Source organism: Myodes glareolus, chromosome 1, assembly GCF_982192425.1.
Source record: "Myodes glareolus chromosome 1, mMyoGla1.1, whole genome shotgun sequence".
Taxonomy (NCBI): domain Eukaryota; kingdom Metazoa; phylum Chordata; class Mammalia; order Rodentia; family Cricetidae; genus Myodes; species Myodes glareolus.
Genome location: NC_142026.1, coordinates 84,844,881 through 84,867,519, shown reverse-complemented (window position 1 = coordinate 84,867,519; position 22,639 = coordinate 84,844,881). Strand labels below are relative to the sequence as shown.

Sequence of the window (22,639 nt, the reverse complement as noted above, 5' to 3'; positions counted from 1 at the left end):
CCAGCCTTGGGCAGCTCTCCGCGGGTGGGAACGAGGGTCTGTCCCGGTCCCCTGCCCTGTCCTGTGGGGGGCGATCTGCGCGCGCGCCTTCCCACTCATGTCCAAACAAGGAAGCGCGGGAGGCGGGCGGGCGGGCGCGCGCACGCGGCGGGCCGGGGCGGCGGGTCTGCGGGGCGCGGGGCTCCGCCCGCGGGGCAACCTCCGGCGGCGCGTGCGCTGTGCGCCCCAGCCGGCCGCCGCGATGCCTATTTTAGTCAAAGCGGCCGCGAGCGGGGAGTTGGCCCGGGCCGCGCCGCCTGGGGACCCTCCGCGAGCCCGTCGAGCCGACGCTCCCCGCCGCAGCCGCCGTCGCAAACTTGGCGCGCGCAGCCCGCGCCTGCCACCGGGACGCCCCAGGTAAGGGACCCGAGCGCCGGCTCACGCGGGAAAGTTGGGCCCCGAGCGACCGATCAAGTTGCCGCGCGCGCCCACTCCGCGCCGTCCTTGCAGCCGCCCTTCGCTCGCCCGCACCCCGGGGCCCTCGGCCGACGGAGCAGGGTCGCCGAGCTGCGGACGCTGAAACTGTTCCCCGAGCGAGGTGAGCGAGTCCCCGGGTGGCGTGCAAATGACGGGGAGCCACGGGCCTCGCCCCCGGCACGCGCCCTCCTTCCAAAGCCTTAGATTAACGGGGGGTTGCCGGACTGATCCCCTAAACGGGAGGCTCCTAAGGGAACACCTAGCCACGCCATGCCGCTGGCCGCCTGAGGGGCGCACAGTCCGTGACAACAGTAAATTACGTCTACTCGCAGGGCTTTTTTACTTCTTGCTGTTCATCTTCACTTTTTTTTTTTCTGTAATTTTGTCAAGGTTTAATGTTAGCTTCCTCATTCAGCCTTTTAGAACTGCGGACGCCTATTTGAAAACCAATAGATGGGCCCGATTACTACAGTAAGTAATTTAAGGAATTAGACTTTAGCGGTCTGATGAGAAAGATAATGTTTTGATTTAGTCAAAATTAATCCAACATTTTATAAATTCACTCACTAATCTAACCTTCTTCATTAGATCCATCATTCATTCTCCGTATAAGGCATATCACTGTTGGCCGTTTAAACCCATTAAGTCGTGATTAAGACCAAACCCGTTAGATTAATCATTGAATATAAAAAAATAACTGATTTTGAAAGACAGTAAACACTTTCATGAGTTATTTTATAATAAGACACTTTAATTTGTATTTTTATATACTTGCAGCTGCGTCTATAATTTGTGTATCTTTAATAAAGTGTAATCCTTCAAAATATGTTTTACAGCAATCCTACGTTTAAAACTGGTTATTAGGGCTGATGAGAGAGCCCAGCCAGTAAAGGCACTAGCAGGCAAGCCTGAAACATGAGGTGTATACCCAGCACCCACGTGGTGGAAGGGGAGATTCTCCATTAATCCGCCTCCCGACTTGTGCACCCACCCACCACTCGAAAATGAATAAATATACATAATACATTTTCATGGTTATTAATATTTTCTGGTTTTGAGGCAGATTATAGATTCCTCGTCAAATTTTTCTTTCTCCAGAAATGTAAGCCTTTAATCCTACGTTTAGAACCCCCAAGGACCTGAAAGTGAACTAAGTGGATTAGGAGGCCACATAGGTGACGTAAGAGAAGTTTGTGCTGATTAATTTAATACATAAATCTGTTTTAGAACATCAAAACTCGAAGGAGTTTTTAAGGCTATGTAGTCCAGCTCTCTGGTCTAAGGGAAAACACCGAGAAGGGAAGCGGCGTTCCCTGGCTTAGGTGGCTCCCTGGTGGCTTGTGGGATGGGCACTGACCCCGACTCAGCCTCAGGAGAGTTTGAGTGAAATGGTTTTTCTGTCTGCTGTGCTTTCAGTCTCGCCCCATCGGGCTCTTCCTCCGTGACAGCTCCGATAGAGGCCTTGGAAGGGTATAGGTCCTTATGTGCCATCCCTGCCTCCCACAGGCATTGGGTAGCTATAGCAAGCAGGAGGCAGGAATGGCGCTCATACTTCAGGGCTTGGAATCAGTCCTGAGTCCCCCATCATAATAAGCTTATTTCTTAAAAGACTTTTGGAAAATAGTTAAATTCTCATTTTTTTTTGCAGAAAATCAGTAATTAAGTTCACTTACTGTTTATGAGCTGTTTGGGGTGGATGTGTAATGGTAGATGCTCCCTTGTCAGCCTGTTTAAAACCCCGTGTTTGATGCTCAGCACCACAAAACAAATGACACAAAAGTAAACTTTCACTCACTTCGTTCATATTTATAAATTTGTTTCTCATCTCAAGATGTACAGAATTTTATCCACATATACTTCCTTGTCTAACATCCTTTAGATGTCCACACATTCCTGTTATCATACCACTTCAAGTCTTACTATGTTAAAAATGGGAATTTCTTTATTCCGAAAGATGTATATATTTCTCAATTAAATTTAAAGATATTTGGGGGTCTTCATTTGACTTTTAAAAGTGAAAGAGATTCACTCATGTCTCCTGTAAACTTACACAGTTTTTGTTAAGGATCAGATTTGGGTAATTAATAATGAAGGGTTTTTTTGTGCATGTGGAGTAGGGACCAAGAATAGATAATAATCCTCTGTGTTAGTACAGAGTGTTAGTTTGTGTTGTTTTATATAAATGTATGTAAAATGTGTATTACTTGAAATGTATTTGCTATGGTGCTTAACATTAATTATCCTTCTGTATATTCATGAACCTTCCAACATATATATTGTACATTTACTAGTTTCTAATTTGTGAGATGTTACCAACTAGAATTATTTGAGGAATGAAAATAGAGACTTAAGTTAGAGAATAAAAGAAACTTTAAATGCTATTTAAATTCATTATATGTGTATATATTAGTAAAGTATATGATTATTATGTGCACATACTGTGATAGGTATGTGGCAGTGATTTAACAATGGCACAAAATAGAACCCTCTACATATTTTAAGCTTCTAAGGAATAAATATGAGGGTGTTCATTTTTTAAGGGTTCAGAAAACCAGTTGTATTTGTTTGGTTTATTTTTTTTTTTTTACTGTTTTTTTCCCTGTGCCTGGCTTCAGCATCCAGTGTGAATGGTTTGAAGACTGCTAAGCCGTTGTAAATGCTGTGACCCATGGATGTGGGAGTTAGTCTTTTACACATGCTGATTCTCACCCTCTTCAGTATGTTGTGTATTCATGTCTAAACACATGTGTGTGGGCATGTGCGAGCATATGTTGGGATAGTTGTGCACTCTCTGAGGTGTTTCCTGTCAACATAAGGCAAATGGAGGATCATTATGACAGATAAAGAAAAGGCCATTCTTACTTGTGACAGGACTGGAGTTTGAGCCTATGTACTTGATACGTATTGGAAGACTCTGTCGGCCAGCATGTAATTTGTAAGAACAATTTTGTCATATAGCCTGTCATCGGCATGATAAAATAAAGTTTCCATTTACGGCTGACTGTTTATTTGTCTTTGTAGGACCTTTCACCATGAATTACACAGAGTCCAGCCCATTGGCAGGTTCTGCCTTGGAGATGGGAAGCGTCACGCCTGTGCCTTCCAATGAGACCACTTGTGACAACTGGAGAGAGGTCCATCATCTGGTGTTTCATGTAGCAAACATTTGTTTAGCCGTTGGTTTGGTGATTCCAACCACTCTTCACCTCCACATGATACTGCTTAGAGGGATGTTGTCTATAGGTGAGACACCCTGGGCTTTGGAGAACTGCGCGGCTCCCGTCAGGTGAATTTTGTAATGGGAGCTTAGAGAGTCCTTTCTGGCTGGGCATATAGCATAGAAGAAACATAAATGTGTTATCCGCTGAGCGGTCTGCCCACCAGCTTAGAACACTGGAAGCGGTGTGTGCTTTTCTCTACCGTGCAGGTGCACATGCAGAAATCCATTTGTGTGCAAGGATGTGGATGTTGCAGCGTATGCCTCTGGTCCTAATTTCCCTGCTTGCTAACTGTGTAACTCAAGCAAATGATTTTACTTTTCCCTCACTCCAGTTTCCCCTGTGTCAAAGAAAGATAAAAATAAAACTACCTTGTAGGATGACTGTGAGGATTAAGTAAATGTCTGATAGGATAGTGCCTGGCACGGAGGAGAAGAGTTATCTCTACCATTATGATCTGAAAAGATACTTGCTATACCCAGGGAAATGATATTGAGAACAAAATCAATTCCCACATACAGTAATTGAAGTGTAGCATTTATATAGCATGTATAAGATGGAAATATTTGTGATCCTGTTAACTGGTTAAGTTTATTCACATCAAAATATTGAAACAATAGAGTTGCTGTTTCATCTAGTGATTATTGACAACTTCTTTATATGATTTCTCCCCGTGATTCTCCATATATTTAGCTGCATTTCTGACACTTGTAATGCATCAGACAAAGATTAAGGAAGGCAATATCCACCATTGTGAAAACAGATGGGCAGTCACAACGTGGGGATCGGGTGAGCACTGCAGGTTCTACCCAGTGCTCCGGGCAGACAGGTGGCAGGCCCAGTGGTCACGCAAGGCGGGGTATCATGTGATAGTGCAGCTGGCTTTGGGAAAATCACCATGTTTCTCTTAGGTGTGAACATGGAGTAACCTGGTGAAGGGCCCAGAAGAGAAGAAATCACAGCGTAGCACAAAGGGAGACTATCTTTTTGTGTCTGAATATTCGAAAGATGACAAGAAGAGATGGAAAGGATAGCTAGGAGCCAGCTGTTGAGATTTGGGGGGCTGTGTGATGTTTGCTAAGGTAGGGATTGCAGGGGAAGGTTGTTGGATGGAGGGAACACATAATCCAGATTACAAATACTAAGACAAGAGTTCTGAACGTAAAACGTACAAGAATGCATCTTTTAGCCCGGTACTTTTGTCTATAAAGATGAAACTGAGGCCCAGAAAGTAAAGGGATGAGATTTATTTAGATGTTCCTTTGTGATGAAATTCATAGTTTGCACATGTCTGACTTTTAATGTGAAAAATTAGCTTTCATGTGCACATCAATCTATAAATTCATATCAAAGTAATCATTTAAGCTGAAACTATGTTATATACTTGCTTTTCCCTATAAAATTACAAAATAAGGATATTTTATATAAGGCAAGAGAATTGATTAGAAACATACAGGAAGAGGCCATTTGATAAGTGGGTAATCACTAAGGGAAAATTCAAATCACTAAGACATTTCAGTCAAATATTTGCTCTTGCCTGGGGATTTCACTCTATTACCTGGGGATTCACAGGACTTACCTCGATTGCATGAAGCCCCAGGTAAGGTCCCGAGTGCCCCGCCAACGAGGCATAGTAAAGCGTGTCGACACTCAGGAGGTAGGATCAGAAAATCAGTGACATCCTCAGCTACACTCAAACTAGAGCTCAAACTAGCCTGAGTTACAAAACAACAACACCGTAAATAAAATATTTGAGTTCAGCCCTAATCATAATTGCAAAATTAAAGGCAGTATGCAATACCTCATCAGATTGTGAGGTTTTAAAAAAGTGTGTGTGTGGGGGGCGGTTAGGAATAGGATCTCACTCTATAGACAAGGTTGTCCATAAAGTCACAAAGAGATCTGCCTGCCTCTGCCTCCCAAGTTCTAGGATTAAAGGTGTGGGCCCCTGCGTCCAGAGAGGAATTCCAGACTTTATAACATGGCCAACGCAGTCCTGGTGTTTCTAAAAAGTAGGGCTTGCAAGTTTGTAGAAACCTTTTGGAAAATGTTTCTTCATGTTCTCTGAAGCTGTGGCATTCATTCTTTTGCTTCACCTTTAGCTCCAGCGTAAGTTAACAGTCATAAATGGAGACTTCTTTCCTATATTAGGTTGTCTTTGTTACTTACCAAAAACTATACCCTCAAATGGGATGGTGCGCGCCTGCAGTAGGGAGGTGAGGTGGAAAGATGCGGAGTTAAGGATGCCCTGGGCTACAAAGGGAGACACTGTCTCAGAAAATGAAGGATCTAGGGCTAGGGATGTACGCAGTGGGTGAGAGTCCTGTCTGCACTTCCACAGCCCAGGTGGTACTCTGCAAAATGGAATATAGTGAAACAAGAATGAGAACTGAAGATGTGGAGGGTGTGATGGTGTGTTTGTGTTGGGGGGTGGTGGGAGCGTGGGAATCTTTTTTTTTCGTAATAATTAGGATGAAAATGCAGTATTCAACATAAGTACTTCTAAATCTGTTTGGTTCTAGGCAGAGGATTATACTAGGCTGTTTGTGAATCTGTTATGAGTGTCTAACATGCTGCCTCTGTTATTCAACAGGATGTACCCTTTATGTAGTCTGGGCCACTCTCTACCGATGTGCCTTGGATATAATGATCTGGAACTCTGTGTTCTTGGGTATCAATATTTTGCATCTTTCATATCTTTTGTACAAGAAAAGACCGGTAATTACTAAAATTTTTTAATAAGAAAGTGACTTTAAATATGAAAGCTTTTAAAAAGTGCTTCATTCAGACTTGCAAGTGAGCAGCTGACAGCCTTAGTCCCTCTCGCATACTAAGAATATTGAGAGAAAAGCGTTTGAAATCTGTGAAATTTGTTTAACAAATGAATTTTCCAAACTTTGACTCGCTAGAGCATGAACACATGACTGATACTGTCTTTTTTTAGGCGTATATTATGTGATTATTTCCTGGCCTGCTGATACTCAGTCATCATTTGGGAATATCTTGCTTAATTATAAAACTCCTGATAAGCAACTTTCATTTCATACTAATGATTTGAAGATAGTTCATTCCATTTTCTTAGTATAATGGCTGTTATCTTTCTTGGATCTAAAATATTCATGTAATGAAATCAGCAGTTTTGGTGGATATTTGCCAGAATATTCATACTTTATTATTATCAACTCTGGCTTCACTTACTACATCGTCTTAATAAGACCAAGGCAGAACTAGAGCAAGCTAGAGAATAGTGACATATGCCGGTGATCCCAGCACTTAGGAGCCGGGGGTGGGGGAGGGCAGTTCAAGACCAGCCTGGTCCACAGAGTGAGTCTGAAGTCAGCTTGGAGCTGTGAATGAGGTCCCAAAGGAAGGAAAACAGGCAAGCAAAACAAAACATACCCTCCAAGAATATATATATATATAAAAAAAACCAAAGTAGAAAAAAATAGAAACCACTCCATACATGGTCACAGACAATCCTAAGTGCAAACAGTCAGTCACCCAAGGCTGTAGTGCTCATTGTAGTTCTGTATTTAACATAGAAAACTGTTAGGACATTTTACACACAAATACAGACGGTACACATTGTGGGCAATCCACTCCTCCATCCCCTCCCCGCACACAGCCGCTCAGTTTGGGCTGCTCGTCTGGATTGGTCAGGTGTTTGCCGCGCTAGGCTGCGTGACGAATGAGACCCCAGCGATGCAGGACAGCAGGTGCCTTTCTTCTCGCCCACCTTACCTGTTGACTGGCGGCATTGAATCTAGCTTACGTTTCAGGGTCTCTGCTAAAGCAGCAGGCTCTCTTTAGACCGCATTCTCATGACAGAGGGGACCGTGCAGAAGTTGGAGAAATGCCAGTCTGCTCGAGGGGCTGGAAGGTGGTGTGGTGGCGAAGAGCACTGGCTGCTCTTGCAGAGCGTAGTTCCAGCAGCCACATGGTGGCTCAGGACGCTCTGTAACTCCAATTCCAGGGAACGTAATGCCCTCTTCTGGTCTCCGAGGGCACTAAGCACACATACTGCAAACCAAATACCCACACCCAAAATTAAAATTAAAAAACAAACGAGGAAAAAAAAAGTTTCTTTAAAAACATAATCTGTGTCACTTCTGCTCATTATTTCATTGGTCAAAGCCGCAGCCTGGCCAAGCCCGCTAATGTTGGAGGCAGGGCAGAGTAATTATCTTTTGGGGCAGCAGACAATCGGGAACAATAGTATATAGTCCAGCCCACTAACTGTTGTAGCCCCGTGCACACTGAAGATGCTCAGAGAAACTTTTGACGAACAGATGCTTCCAGAGAAGAGAATTCAGACAGTGTCACGAAGAAACCGCATCTTCAGCTGAGGTGTAAAGGGCGGCCAGGGCATGGACTTGTGTTACTTGATTGTAACGGGTCCTTTGTTCATCGTTGTGCCACAGTAGAGACTGTGTGGGCTGCAAGTTGGACAGACTCGCTCGAGCTGTGGAGTAGAGAAGGTAGAAACTCTGACAATGAAGATGACAGTCCTTAACAACAGAACCTTTTCTGGAAACCCAGATCCACAGTCCCTGAGTTACCCATGTGATTAAAGCACCAGAAAGAGCGTCTAGGATCTGGGCTCTTGTTTTATTTTTCTCTCTGACTATCGTTTAAATAAATAAAGATGATTCTTCATCAAAAGGAAACAGGGACAGACTAGAGCAGCATCAGGTAGGAGCAGCTTTTGGACTGCAACTCTGTAGCTTCTTGTCTCGTCTGAGCTTTCACCGGGACAGAGTTCATTCACAGTGCAGTACAGTCCTCCATGCACCCAATTATCCTGGCTGCCAGACGGTGCATGCCTGGGTCTGAGCGACTGAAGGGTGATTAGGACAGTCGCTGCACTGCTGTCGGTAGGCAGCCTTACTCGTTAGAGGGATCTCAGGGCTGCACAGCTTAGGCTGGGATGAGGCCCCCATGCCAGAGCTCTCTACCCTCTACCCTTCTTGTCCTCCGCTTGCGAGTATGTACATGCGAGGCAGTGATTGCAGCCTTGAGTGTTGGCTTTCCTGCCTTGATGCATTCATTGAATAATTTCATGGAGATAAAATGCTTAATGCATATTTGTAAATTTGTTTTTCCATTAATTCTTAATTTCTCACTAGCATAATTAAAAGTTAAGGTAATTTCTTCTTTTGAAACATTGTGTTATGTACCACTGCTAAGGTTAGGAAGGTGCGTGTTTTGACAAAATCCAAAAACTCAGCAGTTGCCTCTTGTTGAGTAGAAAGATGTGAGCATTAGAGTCCTCTCAGCCTTCCCCGGTAGAGTATGAATTCCACCACTACTAATTCTCCAAGACCCCACTGACCACATCCAGCAAGCCAGTGCTGTGTGCCATAGACTTGTTTATTCTTAAATCTGTATCTCACCTTGAGAGTCGGTGTTTGGGGGACTGCAGGACCTCGGCATTGCTGTCTTCCAGGTCAAGATTGAAAAGGAGCTGGGTGGCATCTACCACCGATTGTTTGAACCACTCCGTGTCCCTCCTGATTTGTTTAAAAGGTTAACTGGACAGTTTTGTATGATCCAGACCTTAAAAAAGGGCCAGACTTATGCCACAGAGGATAAAACTTCAGTTGATGATCGTCTTAGTATTCTTCTAAAGGGGAGGTAAGTGTTAACGGGAATCGGAATCCCCAGGTTACTTTCCACCTTTTATAGCCTCGAGGAAGGAATACATACAAGATGTTGTCAGCTAATGGAGGAAGCGATGTCTTTGTGCTGGCAAAGGTCATTTTGTAGTTGAAATTTGGGCTGCCTTGGAGGAGTGTGCCAAAGCTAGGTAGACACCATGGTCCAGAATCAGCCTGAGCCCAACATTTTCTTCAGTGAATATATTTTTATCCATGTTTACTCTTTGCCTGAAGTTAATGAGTCAAAATTGAAATAGTTTAAATTGAATTCAGGAAGCTTATCACGTGGCAAAGCTTTTTGAATATCACAGTACATACGGACGATCTGCGTAGAGAGTCACGGATGTCGCGTGGGTGTAACCATTACTGTTCCTTTGGGGGTGGTTTCAGTTGAGGTCGCAGACTCCTGGGCTCATGTGACTCTGGCTAACTGGATCAATGGATGTGTGCCACTGTGCCTGCCTTGAAACGTGGTTATCAACAGCATCCCTTTCCTTTCAGAAGTTTGCAATGTACGAATTATCTATTCACTCCAGCTGTAAGAGTGGCAGTAATGGTAACCGTGATCTGCATTAATAATGGATGCTGATTTCTTTTCTTATGTCATTGTTAAAAATATTTGTGCTCCTGGAAGTGCTGTAAGTTCATGACTTGTAGAAACTAGTGCAAATACATGACTATAATGTTTCCGCGATTAAAAAGAATTACCGTGTTTGTGTAAAATGCTGTGCGTTTGTTAACATTTTGACTTCTCTTACCAGAATGAAGGTCTCCTATCGAGGACATTTCCTGCATAACATTTACCCCTGTGCCTTCATAGATTCCCCAGAATTCAGATCAACCCAGATGCACAAAGGGGAGAAATTCCAGGTATGATTTGGCTTTGAGGAAAATTAGAACTATTTGTATGTCATTCAAATCAAGTAAAATAGGAACATGCCATGGTTTCTTTTAAAAGGGAGATAGGCACATTGGTAGACGTAGCCTAATGCCATAGGGCAGAACGACAAGAAACCCTACCTTTGACAGTGCTTGTGCGGTGCACAACTGGAGGTGCTCGCCTGGGAAGCCATGCACTAACCTAGACGCGGCACTGACGCTGTTATTTCTAGGGTGTGCATTTGCTTGCTTACTGTTTTGTTTTTCAAAATTTTGGTCATTTAAATTTCTTCATGTTTCCATTAAGAAAATGTATTGTTTGGGGGTCTGGGTGAGAGCACTGGCTGTTCTTCGAGAGGACCTGGGTTCGTTCCCAGCACCCACATGGCTGCTCACAGTCCTCTATACTGCAGTCTCTGAGGATCTGATGCCCACTTCTGGCCTTCGTGAGTTCACATAAAATAACAATAAATGCAATCTTCTTAAAAATTCAATTTTATTATAAGAAAAAATTCTATCACTTGTAGATAATTCATGTTCCTAAACACATCATTTTCCTTTATTAGGAAAAACAAAAAAACTGACTTTACTCCAAAGAAGTTACTTAAAAAAAAAACTCTCTAATGAGTTCATTCTTTTGTAGTTAGTGACCATGTTAAAAGGCAAAGAGGAAATTCTTCATAGGATCAGCAGTTTGAGTGCTGACTGTTCAGTTTAATTCTTTTTTATTTAAAAAAAATGCTCCATTCTATTGCAGCTGGTTCTGGCTGTTTCTAAGTCCCCAGGCCTCCTGTTGGATTTGCTATCCTTAGGAATGTAGCCAAGAACATAAGTCCCTGGGTAAATAGTGCTGAGGAAATATTCTGGGCACAGGGTTGCTTTGACAGTGCGTATTTTGTGGGAAATAGAATCGAAGAGAACGTCATCACAAAAGAAAGAGGACCTGCCAGCGTCCCTTGCTGGGGAATCTTACGGGTTCAGTTTGGGATGCCCTTCAGTTTGAGGTGCCATAGGCTGGAGATAAAGGGAAAGTGCAGTTTCCTTTATTTCATTAGTGTTTCAGCTGTGTCTTGCTACCTCTTTGCTTGCATAAAAAGCCGGGTAATTGTGGAATTTGTTAAATTTGGGCACATTTGCTAGAAGTACTAGTTTAAGCTTACTGACTGTGGGCGTTTCAATGAGAATGGCCCCGTGGGTGCACATGTTTGAATGTTTGGTGAAGAGTTAGTGAAACTGTTTGGGAAGGATTAGAAGGTGTGGCCTTACTGGAGGAGTTGTGTCACTAGGAGTGGGCTTTGAGATCTCAAAAGGCCAGGCCAGGCCCAGATTCTCTCTCTTCCTGCTGCTTGTGGATCAGGGTATAAAGCTCTCAGCTACTGCCCTAGTCCCATGGCCTGTCTGTTCCCGCAGTGATGATAAGGGACTAAGCCCTGGAAACTAGAAACAAGCACCCAGTTAGATGCCTTCCAGTGTAAGAGTTGCCATGGGCATGGCCGTAGAGTACCGACTAATGACACTCATGACGCAGTTCTGTTCCCACACCAGCCATGCTTGGCATAGACGAAGAGAAGGCTGGCGCTGTGTCCAGCTGCTCTGTATCCTTGGTACTGTAAGACGCCATCAGTGTCCCAGGGTGTCTGCTTCTATTTGAGCAATGTGTTTGCCCACCACCGCCCATGAGCCAGAACGGGGCCGCTTCTTCTCTTTCCTCTGCCCTCCTTAAAGCTGCTTCTCCCCCTCTGTGTTACACTTTCTTCTGTGTGAGCAGGCGGTTTTACGTAATAATAACCCAGTCTCTTATTATCCTGAAGAGAGGATTCAGTTTGGGGTGGAAACTAAACCTTTGTTGCAGAAGCAAATGATCCCCAAGGAACCAGGGCTCCAAATATGTACTTCCTTTCCACTGGACTCCAAGTTATATTTGTAATTACGCTAACGAGAAAGTTACTAGCGCTAGCAACCATTTTCCTTCTTGTAAACGAAGACTCAGTGGTTGAGAATTGTTCTTAACCGACATGAAGATTCCAGAACGTGATGAAAACTGCAGCACTGTAGCTGGAGGAAGAACATGGATTCATCCCTGGTAATTCCAGCCAGCTCTCTTTGGCACAGGGTTTGGTATTTTGTGAGTTTGTGGTATTTTGCAGTTGCCAGTAGCCAAAAACTACACTGCCATCCAGTCTGTGCCTGTCACAGAGCCAACTTCTTCAGAATACACCCGGGGAGAGTGCTCTTTGACTGTTTGCAAAGGTTTCTGTTGGTGGATACTCAAGGGGGCACTGTTCACAGTAGTGGTTTATGTGTGTTCTTGTAGCTGCACACTGGAGCGCTGTCTGTGCCTATGGCCTCTTACTGAAGCACATTCCAGTCCTTTCCTGAGGGCATTTTGCTGGGGTCTACTCCATTGGATTACTTTGTTTGTCTGAGACAGGGATTCACGTGTCCCAGACTGGCCTTGAACTCTGTGTAGCCAAGGATCTCCGAGGACTTTGGATCTTCCTGCCTCTACCTCTTGGGTGTTGGGATTATGTTGAGTGTTAAACCAAACCCAGGGCTTCTTGTATGTTAGGCACATCCTCTATCACTGAGCTATACTCTCAGCCCTCTATTTTTGTTCATTTGTTTTTAAACACAGGGTCTTATTAATGTAGCCCAAGCTGGCCCTGAGCTCACTGTGTAGTCTAGGTTGGCCTCAAACTAGTGATAGTCCTCTTGCATCAGTGTTCTGAGTGCTGGCATTCTAGGCGTGTGCCAGCACTCTAGGCTGTTGCTTCTCTAAATTCACCCTGATGTCAGGGTGCTGGTGGGCCTTACAATAGTGGAAAAGAGAAAAGAACTGCAGGGCGCCATAGATCGCCACTTGGTAAATGCTGTAGTAATTCCAATGCTACAGGCAGACTGATGGTAACAGAATGGGCCCAAAGCTCACTGTCCTTAGTGCCTGCTGTTGCGGGATCAAGCTGCTGCTTAAAGCTGTTGACAGGGTCTTCAGTATCATTATTACAATAGTAGAAGTAGTGTTTTTGTGTTTGGGTTTCTTTTTATTGTGTGAGCATTTCAGATAAACGTTTTTCTTTTGATTCCATCCCAGGCTGCTGCTCTCCCGTGGTCAGTCACATGCCACGATGCTGTTAACCTCAAAGTCAGTTTGAGGGAGAGGTCTTAGGAACACATGTCCATGCTCTTGTGAAATAAATGAGCATTAAATTTTTAACTGGTATTTAAAGAAAATAGTATCGTGCCGAGGGAGAGTGGCGCTGAGGTATAAGCACTGGCTGCTGTTCCAGAGGACTCAGTTCAACTCCTCGTACCCCACTGACAGCTCAGGGTGAATCTGATTCAAGTTCCAGAGGTCTGAGTGCCCTCTCTGGCTCCCGTGGGCACACGGCACAGCAGTGTGCAGGACATCCATACAGGCAAAGCAGCTGTATTCTATCAAACACGGATGATCTTATCCTTTTGAAAAAAAACACATTAGTATTAATTATCAGGTGTATGTGGTGTGCAGGTGTGCCTCCGTGTGGTGTGTGTGTGTGGTGGTGTGTGTGGTGCTTGTGTGCAGCTGTGCATCTTCCGTGTGCACAGGGGCTCCACTGTGTTCTTCTGGGTCACTCCTGCCGTGTCCTTGTAGGACAGGATATCCCAGCAAGCTCAGTAGACTCACTGTTTCTGCCTCCCATAGTGCTAAGGTTTACCAGCATCTGGGGCCACACCCAGCTTTTTGTGTAGACACGGGGTGGTGGAGGATACAGTTTGTGTAGCCGGTGGGGGTACCCCTACCACATGATCTCAGTGTGACAACATCTTACTGTGGAGCTCAGCCTGGCCCAGCACTCACTGTGTAGTCCAGGCTGGCTCCAAATGTATTATCCTGCTTCAGCCTCTTGAGTGTTAGGATTCCAGGCCTAGGATACCATGCCTGGCCCCTCTTGAATCTTGTCTTTTTTAAAAAAATTTGTATACATGTATGTCCTGTATCTGTGTGCACATTCATATGTTGGTGCTCATGAAAGAGGAGGGTATCAACCACCCCAGAACTGAAGTCGCAGATGTGGGTCATGGGAACTGAGCTCAGGTCCTTTCTTAAGCACTAAGGCATCTTTTCAGCCCTGGATCTTGCCTTTCTTATTCACCACTGTAACTTGATGGTATTTGGCAGGAAGTGTCTTTGTCATAGTGTACACTGATCAAGGGTATCCCTTGGCATTTTGTGGAGTCTTAAGCTGCATTTCTTAATTCCAGATGTTCTTGGTCTTCATGAAGCCTCTTATGATGTAATAAATGCAAACTTTATTTTTCTGGGACCATTGGCCCTCTTTTGGAAATAACTAATTATTCTGATTTTCCAAAGCTCCAACTTCAGCCTCTTGGTATAAGCATCCGGTAAAGCTGGGAGATTTCTATTTTTTCCCTCTTGGTAGACCTGAATCCTCCTTTGACACCTGAAATGAAAGCTCTTTCGGAAATATTTGTTCTGAGGCCCAGATAAGACTTCTTGTCAATTTAATTAGCTTTTACCAATCTCCAGCTGGGCCAGGCTGATCTTGTGCTGGGATGTAAAATGGACTTTACTGTCCAGTGTCTGCTTGTGTCAGCTCCTTTCTGTGAGTGTGGGTAGGGCCACCACTCTGTGAAGAAGCCAGGCATTCAGACCTCAGTACACATGGCCCCCATCACCAGTGTGATCAGGAGTCCACACATATATGTCAGCGGTTGAGCTTGATCTCTAGGATGTGAGTGTCATCATGAGGGAAGAGAAAGCAGACTGAGTATTTGCATGGTAGGAGGGGCTTCTAGTTCCTGAACCCTGAGAACATGGAGAGGGGGATTAGAGAATTGCTTGAGCTCTAGAACTATGATAGTGTCCACCCTTGCCTTCCCATATTTCACTGCTTACATGAGAGCGCATAATTTCTCAGCTCTGGGCTCGTTTGAGAACCTAGTTCAATAGGCTGCCCTGGAGCTAGCCTTGAAACCCGTACAGAAGGTCGCTCACCGCTTGTTCTCATCAGTAGCTTACCTGAACCTTTGAATTGTCCCCAGTGTATGTTTATAAGTCATTTGGGTGAAGAGTTTTTCATATCTTTACAAATCTAATCTCAAGTGCTGGTGGTGTAGATCAATGGTAGGCATCTAGCTCAGTGGTGGAACATTGTAGCTCGGGCAGGCAGCTAGGTCAGTGGTGGAACATTGTAGCTCAGTGGCAGGCAGCTAGGTCAGTGGTGGACATTGTACCTCAGTGGCAGGCAGCTAGGTCAGTGGTGGAACATTGTAGCTCAGGGGCAGGCATCTAGCTCAGTGGTAGAATATTTATGGGTTTGAGTCCCAGAGCGAGATGCACATGTGTGCGCGCGCGCGCGCGCGCGCGCGCGCGCGCGCACACACACACACACACACACACACACACACACACACACACACACACTGTCTCTCTCCTGAGTTCATTTGCATGAATGTTTGTCTTTAAACTTCAGTGTAAGCAGGTAGAGAGGTATTTTACCATAAATAATATATCCCATTGCAACATCCACTGCAGTATTGACGTGATGGCCATTCTTGTGTCCTGAGATGGCACAAACCAAAAAAACAAAACTCAGAGAAGTTGCCTGGATGAAGTCTACTGATTGAGTATCCTTAAACATATTTCTATGTAGTGTGTCAGGTTATAACTAATTTGATAAAGGTATCAATGATAGTGTCTGCTGGTGTTCTGTCAATTTAATAAGTTCAAAATTCCTATATGTAGATGTGATTTTTTTTGCTAGTGTGCTGGTTTTCTCAACAGGTCACCATTGTTGCCGACGATAACTGCAGGTTCTTATGCTGGTCGAGAGAAAGACTGACTTACTTTCTGGAGTCCGAGCCTTTCCTGTATGAGATCTTTAGGTATCTTATAGGAAAAGACATAACTAACAAGCTCTACTCACTGAACGATCCTACCCTAAATGATAAAGTAAGTGCTTTTCTGACTCTTTTGGTCAAATAAATATGTGTGCTTTCCGGAATTCTCATTAAATATTCATAAACTTCAGAGGGGATAATTGTAATGGAGAGACTCTCTAGCAAGTTTTTCTTTTTTAAGGCAAGGACATATTTTGAAATTATTCCCATTGCCGTAGCTTGGCCTGTTAAGGACCACATTTATGGGATGGAGTACTGTCCTTCCCAAAAGCCTTCTAAGCCGACTAACGAGGACGGGAGGGAGTGGGCTTGGAGAAGGTGTGGAAAGGCGGAGCTACGAGAAGACTAGCAGTTGGCATTTAACCCTGGTGTCCTCTCCTTCTCCCCTGGGTCCAGAGAGCAGAGGAAATGGACCTTGAGAGCTTTAGGCAGTATAGAAGGAAATTAAAGCACTTATAGATGAGACCTTTGCAAACATTCTTCCTGTGGCACAGGAACACTGAATTTGCTGTTCCTCTCAGGCCACCATGTCCAGGTGCTTCTCACTGTAAGTTAGGATGGGGCTGAGGCACAGCAGTGGAGCGGGGTGGGGGGGGGGATGCTTGCCTATTATGTGTGAGGCCTTGGTTTTGATCCCTAGCACCACCAAAAAGAAAACGTTGTGCTTACCATTATAGATTGCTAAGTAGATTATTCATATTTATAAGTTTTAGAATAATGTATGTAAAGTCACAGCTAATAATAACCACAGCAGACATTTATGGAGCGCTTACCACTTTTTTTGTCTTAACACTAACTTATATCAAGGGAAAATACCTGCCCCTTACAGGGAATGCATGTACGAGCAACGGCTGTAAACCTCAGGCCGTCTGGTAACTTTGCTTTGTAGACAGTTAAGAAATTGGAGCCCCAGATGAGCCTGTGCACACAGATCTCCATGCTGGAGATGAGGAACAGCATCGCCAGCTCCAGTGACGGCGAGGACGGCCTCCACCACTTCCTGAGGAGCTCCTCCAGCACATCGTCTCTCCGTGAGTCCCCTCAGCCTGGCTCTCCGCTGCTCTGGTGGATGTCACCACGGCATGCACACACACACACACACACACCCACACACCCACACACACACACACCCCCACACACACACCCACACACACACCCCCACACGCACACACACACACACACACACACACACACACACACACACACACACGGACATCGTGCGCGATGAGGAACGACTTGGTAGCCTCGAGGAGTTACTGCCCTGTGTTTGATATAGTCCAAAGTCCAGCTGTAGAGCCCTTGTTTCTGCTTCTGAAACAGTTCCCTTCTTTTGCTATGTTTGGCTGACATTCTGGCCCAATGACAAGGTGTACAAGGGTCCATGTGGTTGGGTGGCTGCTTGGCATTTTGGTTCTCGTGGCTGTAGCTCTAGTGAAAGACAGACATAGCAGTGTGTGAGTTTATGAGCAGCTAGCTGCTGGCTGCTCATCCCTGTGTGTACCTGAGACTTAGAAAGTGAGCAGGCCTCAGGGTGTTCTTGACGATGACCACTCAGCATCTATGACATCCACACCACTCACAAGTCGGTTCCCAAGACCCTCCGACATGCTTTATACCCGTATAGATGACACAGGTCACACAGATGATCAAAATTACTAAAGTGAGAGAAGCTAAATTATTTTAAGGATTCATTGCTTGAAATTTAAGAATTAGTTTGAAAGTAGGAGAGCTTTGGATCAGTTGATATAAAACTGCATAGAAGCAGGTGAATTCTTCCATTGCATAACTGAAAACTGTTTGGCTGTCCGTTCATGCTTCTAAGCAAAGACGCCAAAATTCAGACGCTCATGCACCACTGTCCGCGTAAGTGATCGTGTGACTTTGCATGCTTTACCTGAACTGGATTATCATCCTAAATACTGCACCGCGAGAAGAGGTTGGAATTTACCAGTCGTATAACTGGCATTTGGGAGAGGCAGAACTTTGCGTCTTCCTCCTAGGGTTTTCTTTTGGGTTGACCTGAGGATTAAACTGACCCAAGGCAAATAGATTAACAAGAAAAAAAGCCATGCACATTAATCATAGAAATTTTAGGTGGCATGGGAAGACCCAAAGAAACAGGTAGGGTCAGATGCTTGTATGTGCCAATTGGAAGAAAGATAGGTGGGTGGTGAAGCCACTGAAGGGAAAGAGTTAAACATAGTAGTTATTTATATGAGGCTTGCACAGAAACCTGGCCCAACATCCTGTCTTTATAAGGAATGCTGCTTTCCTTCTAGCATAGGGAGGGTCCCTTTTTCCTAAGAACTTGTCTGCTTGTCAGAAATGAGAAAGGACAGAGTGAGCTGTTTAAGGTGTTCTTTAAACCCCAAACAGTCAATATACCATGCACAGACAGCTTTGACTCCTTTAGCTAGAAGCTTCTAAGCCAAAGTCTAGATAGAAATGTGCCACAGACCTAATGTTGTCAAGGGCAACACGCACGAGAAATTAAAGATGGCTGTGTTTTATTCCAGTGCAGCTTAGTTTAGTGTCAAATGAGGCTTGTGAGAGGCTGGGTGTTGCTTGTGCCAGGTCCTCCCTAGTCCAGGAGCTGGCCAAGGGAAGCATTTGTAGAGCAGGTACCATGGCTGTGGCAGGGGGAAACATCAGTACCACAGGCACTCCGTGAGTCATAAGGCTCCACCCCAGAGTGGCAGGTGCACATTCTCTTGACAGTGGATACCATTCAGCCAGCACCGCCCCTGTAAGCAGGTCATCAAATCCTGCCGTGCAGAAGGGCTGCTGAGAGTGGGAGACCAGGTCCCTTGACAGTGTCCTGATCTAGCTCAATGACAGTTAACGGTACAGATGAGGGAGTTGACAGTATTCAATGCTTTGCTTGTCTCAGTTCCATAGCAGTGCATGCTGGGATACAGATTTAGGGCTCCACTCCAACTATAGAACTCAGACTTGTAAGATCAAATTGATCCTCAGCAAAGACTACTTTAGAAAAGAAAAGGGGCATGGGATTTGTTGAAGGCCAACTTCCAAGGAGACAGGACACAATCCCAGCTGTCCCCTGACCAGCTAGCTACCCGGCAAAGGAATTTAAGCAACTGGACTAAGACAAGATGGGGAGTTCATGATTGTCACTGTGAGTCTTGATGGGGTGGTTGGCCGCTGGAAGCTGGTCCAGGTAAAGCTGTAGATGATTCAGAACTGTCTGCCAGTCCTTGAGTCTAAGCATCATCTGTGAGACCATTCTCCTTCCTCTCTGCTTCTCAAAACTTGGTTCTGTGAGGCTGCCATTGTCATTTCAGGTCTGTCCGCAGGTCCTGATCAGTGGTTTGAATAGCTTTCAGATACAGGAAAGTTGCTACTTTCAAACAGGCTCAGTTTCAAACTTACTTCTTGTGCTTTGAGATTGCTAGGTCTGCGTCAGCCAGAGCAGTTGCTTTGCCAACCAACAGGTGTGTGTGTATGTACACACGTTCGTGCATGTGCGCATGAACTCACATGAGAGCACACGTATGTGCAGTGTTGAGGACCAGCCTCAACAAAAATTCCTCTTACCAGGGTGGGGTGTGGGGATTTAGAAATACAAGTAAAAAATGCGGAGACACGTGAAAAATACCAGAACAGAAACCATAAAATAATACCAGGAGGGCATTCCAGTGATTACAGAAATCGCCCGCATTTATTTTTCATAGCTTTTATATGCAATGTAAACTGGAGATGGGTGAGCCAGGGAAGGGGGAGAAGGTAATGAAAGACTTAATTAACATGATAGGTAAGACAACTCACACAGTTAATCGCTTTATCACTCTGAGACATCAAATTATTAACATTCTGTTGTCTAGGCAGTGAAGTTGCTCTAGATCACATATCCTGAAGGCAGCCCCTCTCCAGGTGACCTCATAGTTACAAAAGAAGGAGCATTGGGCAGTGGTGGCACACACCTTTAATCCCAGCACTCGGGAGGCAGAGGCAGGCAGGTCTCTGTGAGTTCGAGGCCAGCTTGATCTACAAGAGCTAGTGCCAGGACAGGCTCCAAAGCTACAGAGAAACCCTGTCTCGAAAAATGAAAAAAAAAAAAGAAGGAGCAGTAGTACATTTGCATATCCTGACTATGTGTCAGGATGGCATGGACCTACTTGAATGAGCTATTTTAATGTTAAAAGAACCAAGCAATCACATCCTGAATTGGAACATGCAACTACGCTTGTCGATCATTTGAGCAACCTCCAACTCTGACCGATGACAAGGTGGAAATGGGCCCATATTTTTGGGCCTCCACAGTGCAGTCTCTTAGTTTATAGGCTCCCTGCTCCTTCTCCTTAAACATTTTTTTACTTACAGAATATTGACTCCTCTTTTACATTTTTTTGAACAGGGTCTCAGGTATCACAGGCCGACCTTGAACCTCTTCTTCCTGCCTCTAACTCCCATACCTCCCAAGTTCTGGGGTTATAGATGAGTGCCACCCTACCTGATTTTTTTTTTTTTACACTGCCAGGGATAAACTCAGGGCCTCAGGGTTGTCAGGTGAACCTTAGGACATTGGCTCTTAAGCATTCCCGTGGATCACTTGGAATTGCATGACAGCTCCTGATGCAGCACTGTGGCTTGGGAGTTCACATTTGAACACATTCCCACCTGATAGTTTGATAGAGAGAATGTAGAACCCCTGGATTCTGGATTCTGCAACCCATGTCATGTGGGAGTGGTTGCAGTGGTCTTGTAGATCTTGTCTAATAGTACCTCATGCTTTGGACTTGCATGAAGCACCGTGGGTATATTATGTCTAAAGACCTTGACCGGGATGCTGTGTTAACACCACAAGCATTGCAGCATCTGTGTTCCACAGCAGATACGCAGTTAGACACAAACGCAGTTCACAAAGAGGTGAAGAGAAATGAACTGTTTCAGTGAAATTACTGCCACGCTCCCTTCTTATACTGTGCTCTCTCTATGTGTGTCTCAGTGCCAGAGTCACAGCAAGATCTGTACTCTCTACCACAAAGACTCCGTCCATGTCCTGCTTCAGACTGTCACTCAGAGGGGAAAAGGCATTGAGGTAGCCTGAGAAAGTTCAGCCCTGTTGCTATTCAGTAGCTCATAATCCCCTTAACTGTTTTGCTCTCCTGTTGTTTTGTTCGCTATGTTTCAAGTTTTCATGTGTAACTGTGAGACAGAAGAGAGGGGTCAAGTTAGCCACAGTGTGTGAGTGGATATGATGCTGCCACATCTGTATGAACTGGCTTCTCTCAGCTGCCTGGTTAGTGTTACTTCATCGTAAGGGAAACTTGTCATGCTGTCTTCTGACTTCAGCTCCCTACAGTCAGGTCTTTGATGCTCCATCTTCCTCTTGTCTCTCACACAGATTGATTGTATCTGGTACTTCTGTCACTGGTAAGTGTGGCCAAGCATAGACATCGTCATGGCAACAAGAGAGCCTGTTTCATTTCTTTGAAGGTGGAGGAATCTTGTTTTAACTTAATTGGAATTAAATAATAGTTGCTTGGTTTCTCTGATTCTCAGATCATGAGATAATTTGGATATTATCATTTGGGACTCATCTTTGAATGAGTTTGTTTTTTTTAAACCATTTTTCCTGAAATAGAATTGATATTTATGACGATATTAAAGATATCTTGAAATAAGAGATTTCTTCCTGAGGAAAAGGCTTTGTTTTGTGTTAGGGTATTGCCATAGGCAATGTAACCCATGAGTGAATTGTGCAGACATGCGTGGTTCACGTTAGTTAGTATTCTCATCTGCAGAGACTAGCCACAGGCCTGTCACTACAGGCTTCTCTTAGGTAGCTTGCGAATTTATTACCTGAAAAGTTACAAAAGCCAGTGCAGCGTTCTTAGTTTCAAGGCTGGCTTCATGAAATAACCTGTCCAACTCAATTTGTAGCCATGCCCGCTAAGAACAAGAGCAGACTTATAAACAGGGGCTTCGTGAATCACAGAGACAGAGCAGATGCAACCAGTCAGAGGACCTGGAGGAAGAGCTGATGGGCAGTCACTGGATGGGTTGGAGGAGAGTGCCCCATTCCGTAGACAGGAAGGTGCAGCTTGAGGGGGTCAGTCACCTCGCCATGGTCTTGCGTTGCTTCTCTTCCCACAGTCACTTGATCAGCCTGAGCATCAACCTCCTCCTCCGTGGGAGCCCCTACCCGCTCTGCCAGATAACGTATTGTGAACATTATTGATCCATGCTGTTTAATCCTCACATGTCTGAGAAAGTGTCCTTTGTCTCGTTAGGGTGGAGACACATGATATGTACTTCTTCCGCCTGGTTCTTAGCCAGCAAGGGCTGTGGTGTGGCCCCAAGGACCCTGTCCTCCTCGGTGTCAGGGACGACACGGTCCTACACAGCATCTCCTCATCTTGTAGGATGCCAGTAATAGGATTTCATATAGCTAGACACATTTAATCTTTTTAATGAAGGTGTTTAAAAGAGTGATGGAAAGATGTTTCAGCTGGTGGCGTGCCTATGTGCAGGCATGAGGTCCTGAGATTGGTCCTCATCATCCAC

General features: G+C 44.8%; 1 protein-coding gene across 5 annotated transcripts in view; it reads left to right on the top strand.

The window, feature by feature from the left end:
- The first annotated feature begins 269 nt into the window (after nucleotides 1-269).
- Popdc1 (popeye domain cAMP effector 1) overlaps nucleotides 270-22,639 on the top strand; it is a 34,182-nt gene continuing 11,812 nt past the window's right edge. Inside the window, exons 1-8 of one of the 5 annotated variants that reach the window (XM_087910544.1) lie at nucleotides 316-396; nucleotides 872-927; nucleotides 3,478-3,699; nucleotides 6,268-6,392; nucleotides 9,121-9,308; nucleotides 10,093-10,201; nucleotides 15,996-16,163; nucleotides 17,001-17,142. In XM_087910544.1, coding sequence (XP_087766670.1) covers nucleotides 3,489-3,699; nucleotides 6,268-6,392; nucleotides 9,121-9,308; nucleotides 10,093-10,201; nucleotides 15,996-16,163; nucleotides 17,001-17,142 — 943 coding nt within the window. In that variant the 5' untranslated portion in view covers nucleotides 316-396; nucleotides 872-927; nucleotides 3,478-3,488. Of the gene's footprint in view, nucleotides 397-448; nucleotides 578-846; nucleotides 928-3,477; nucleotides 3,700-6,267; nucleotides 6,393-9,120; nucleotides 9,309-10,092; nucleotides 10,202-15,995; nucleotides 16,164-17,000; nucleotides 17,143-22,639 lie in introns of those variants that run through there. The other 4 variants (XM_087910539.1, XM_087910543.1, XM_087910549.1 and 1 more) reach the window with 4 other exon arrangements.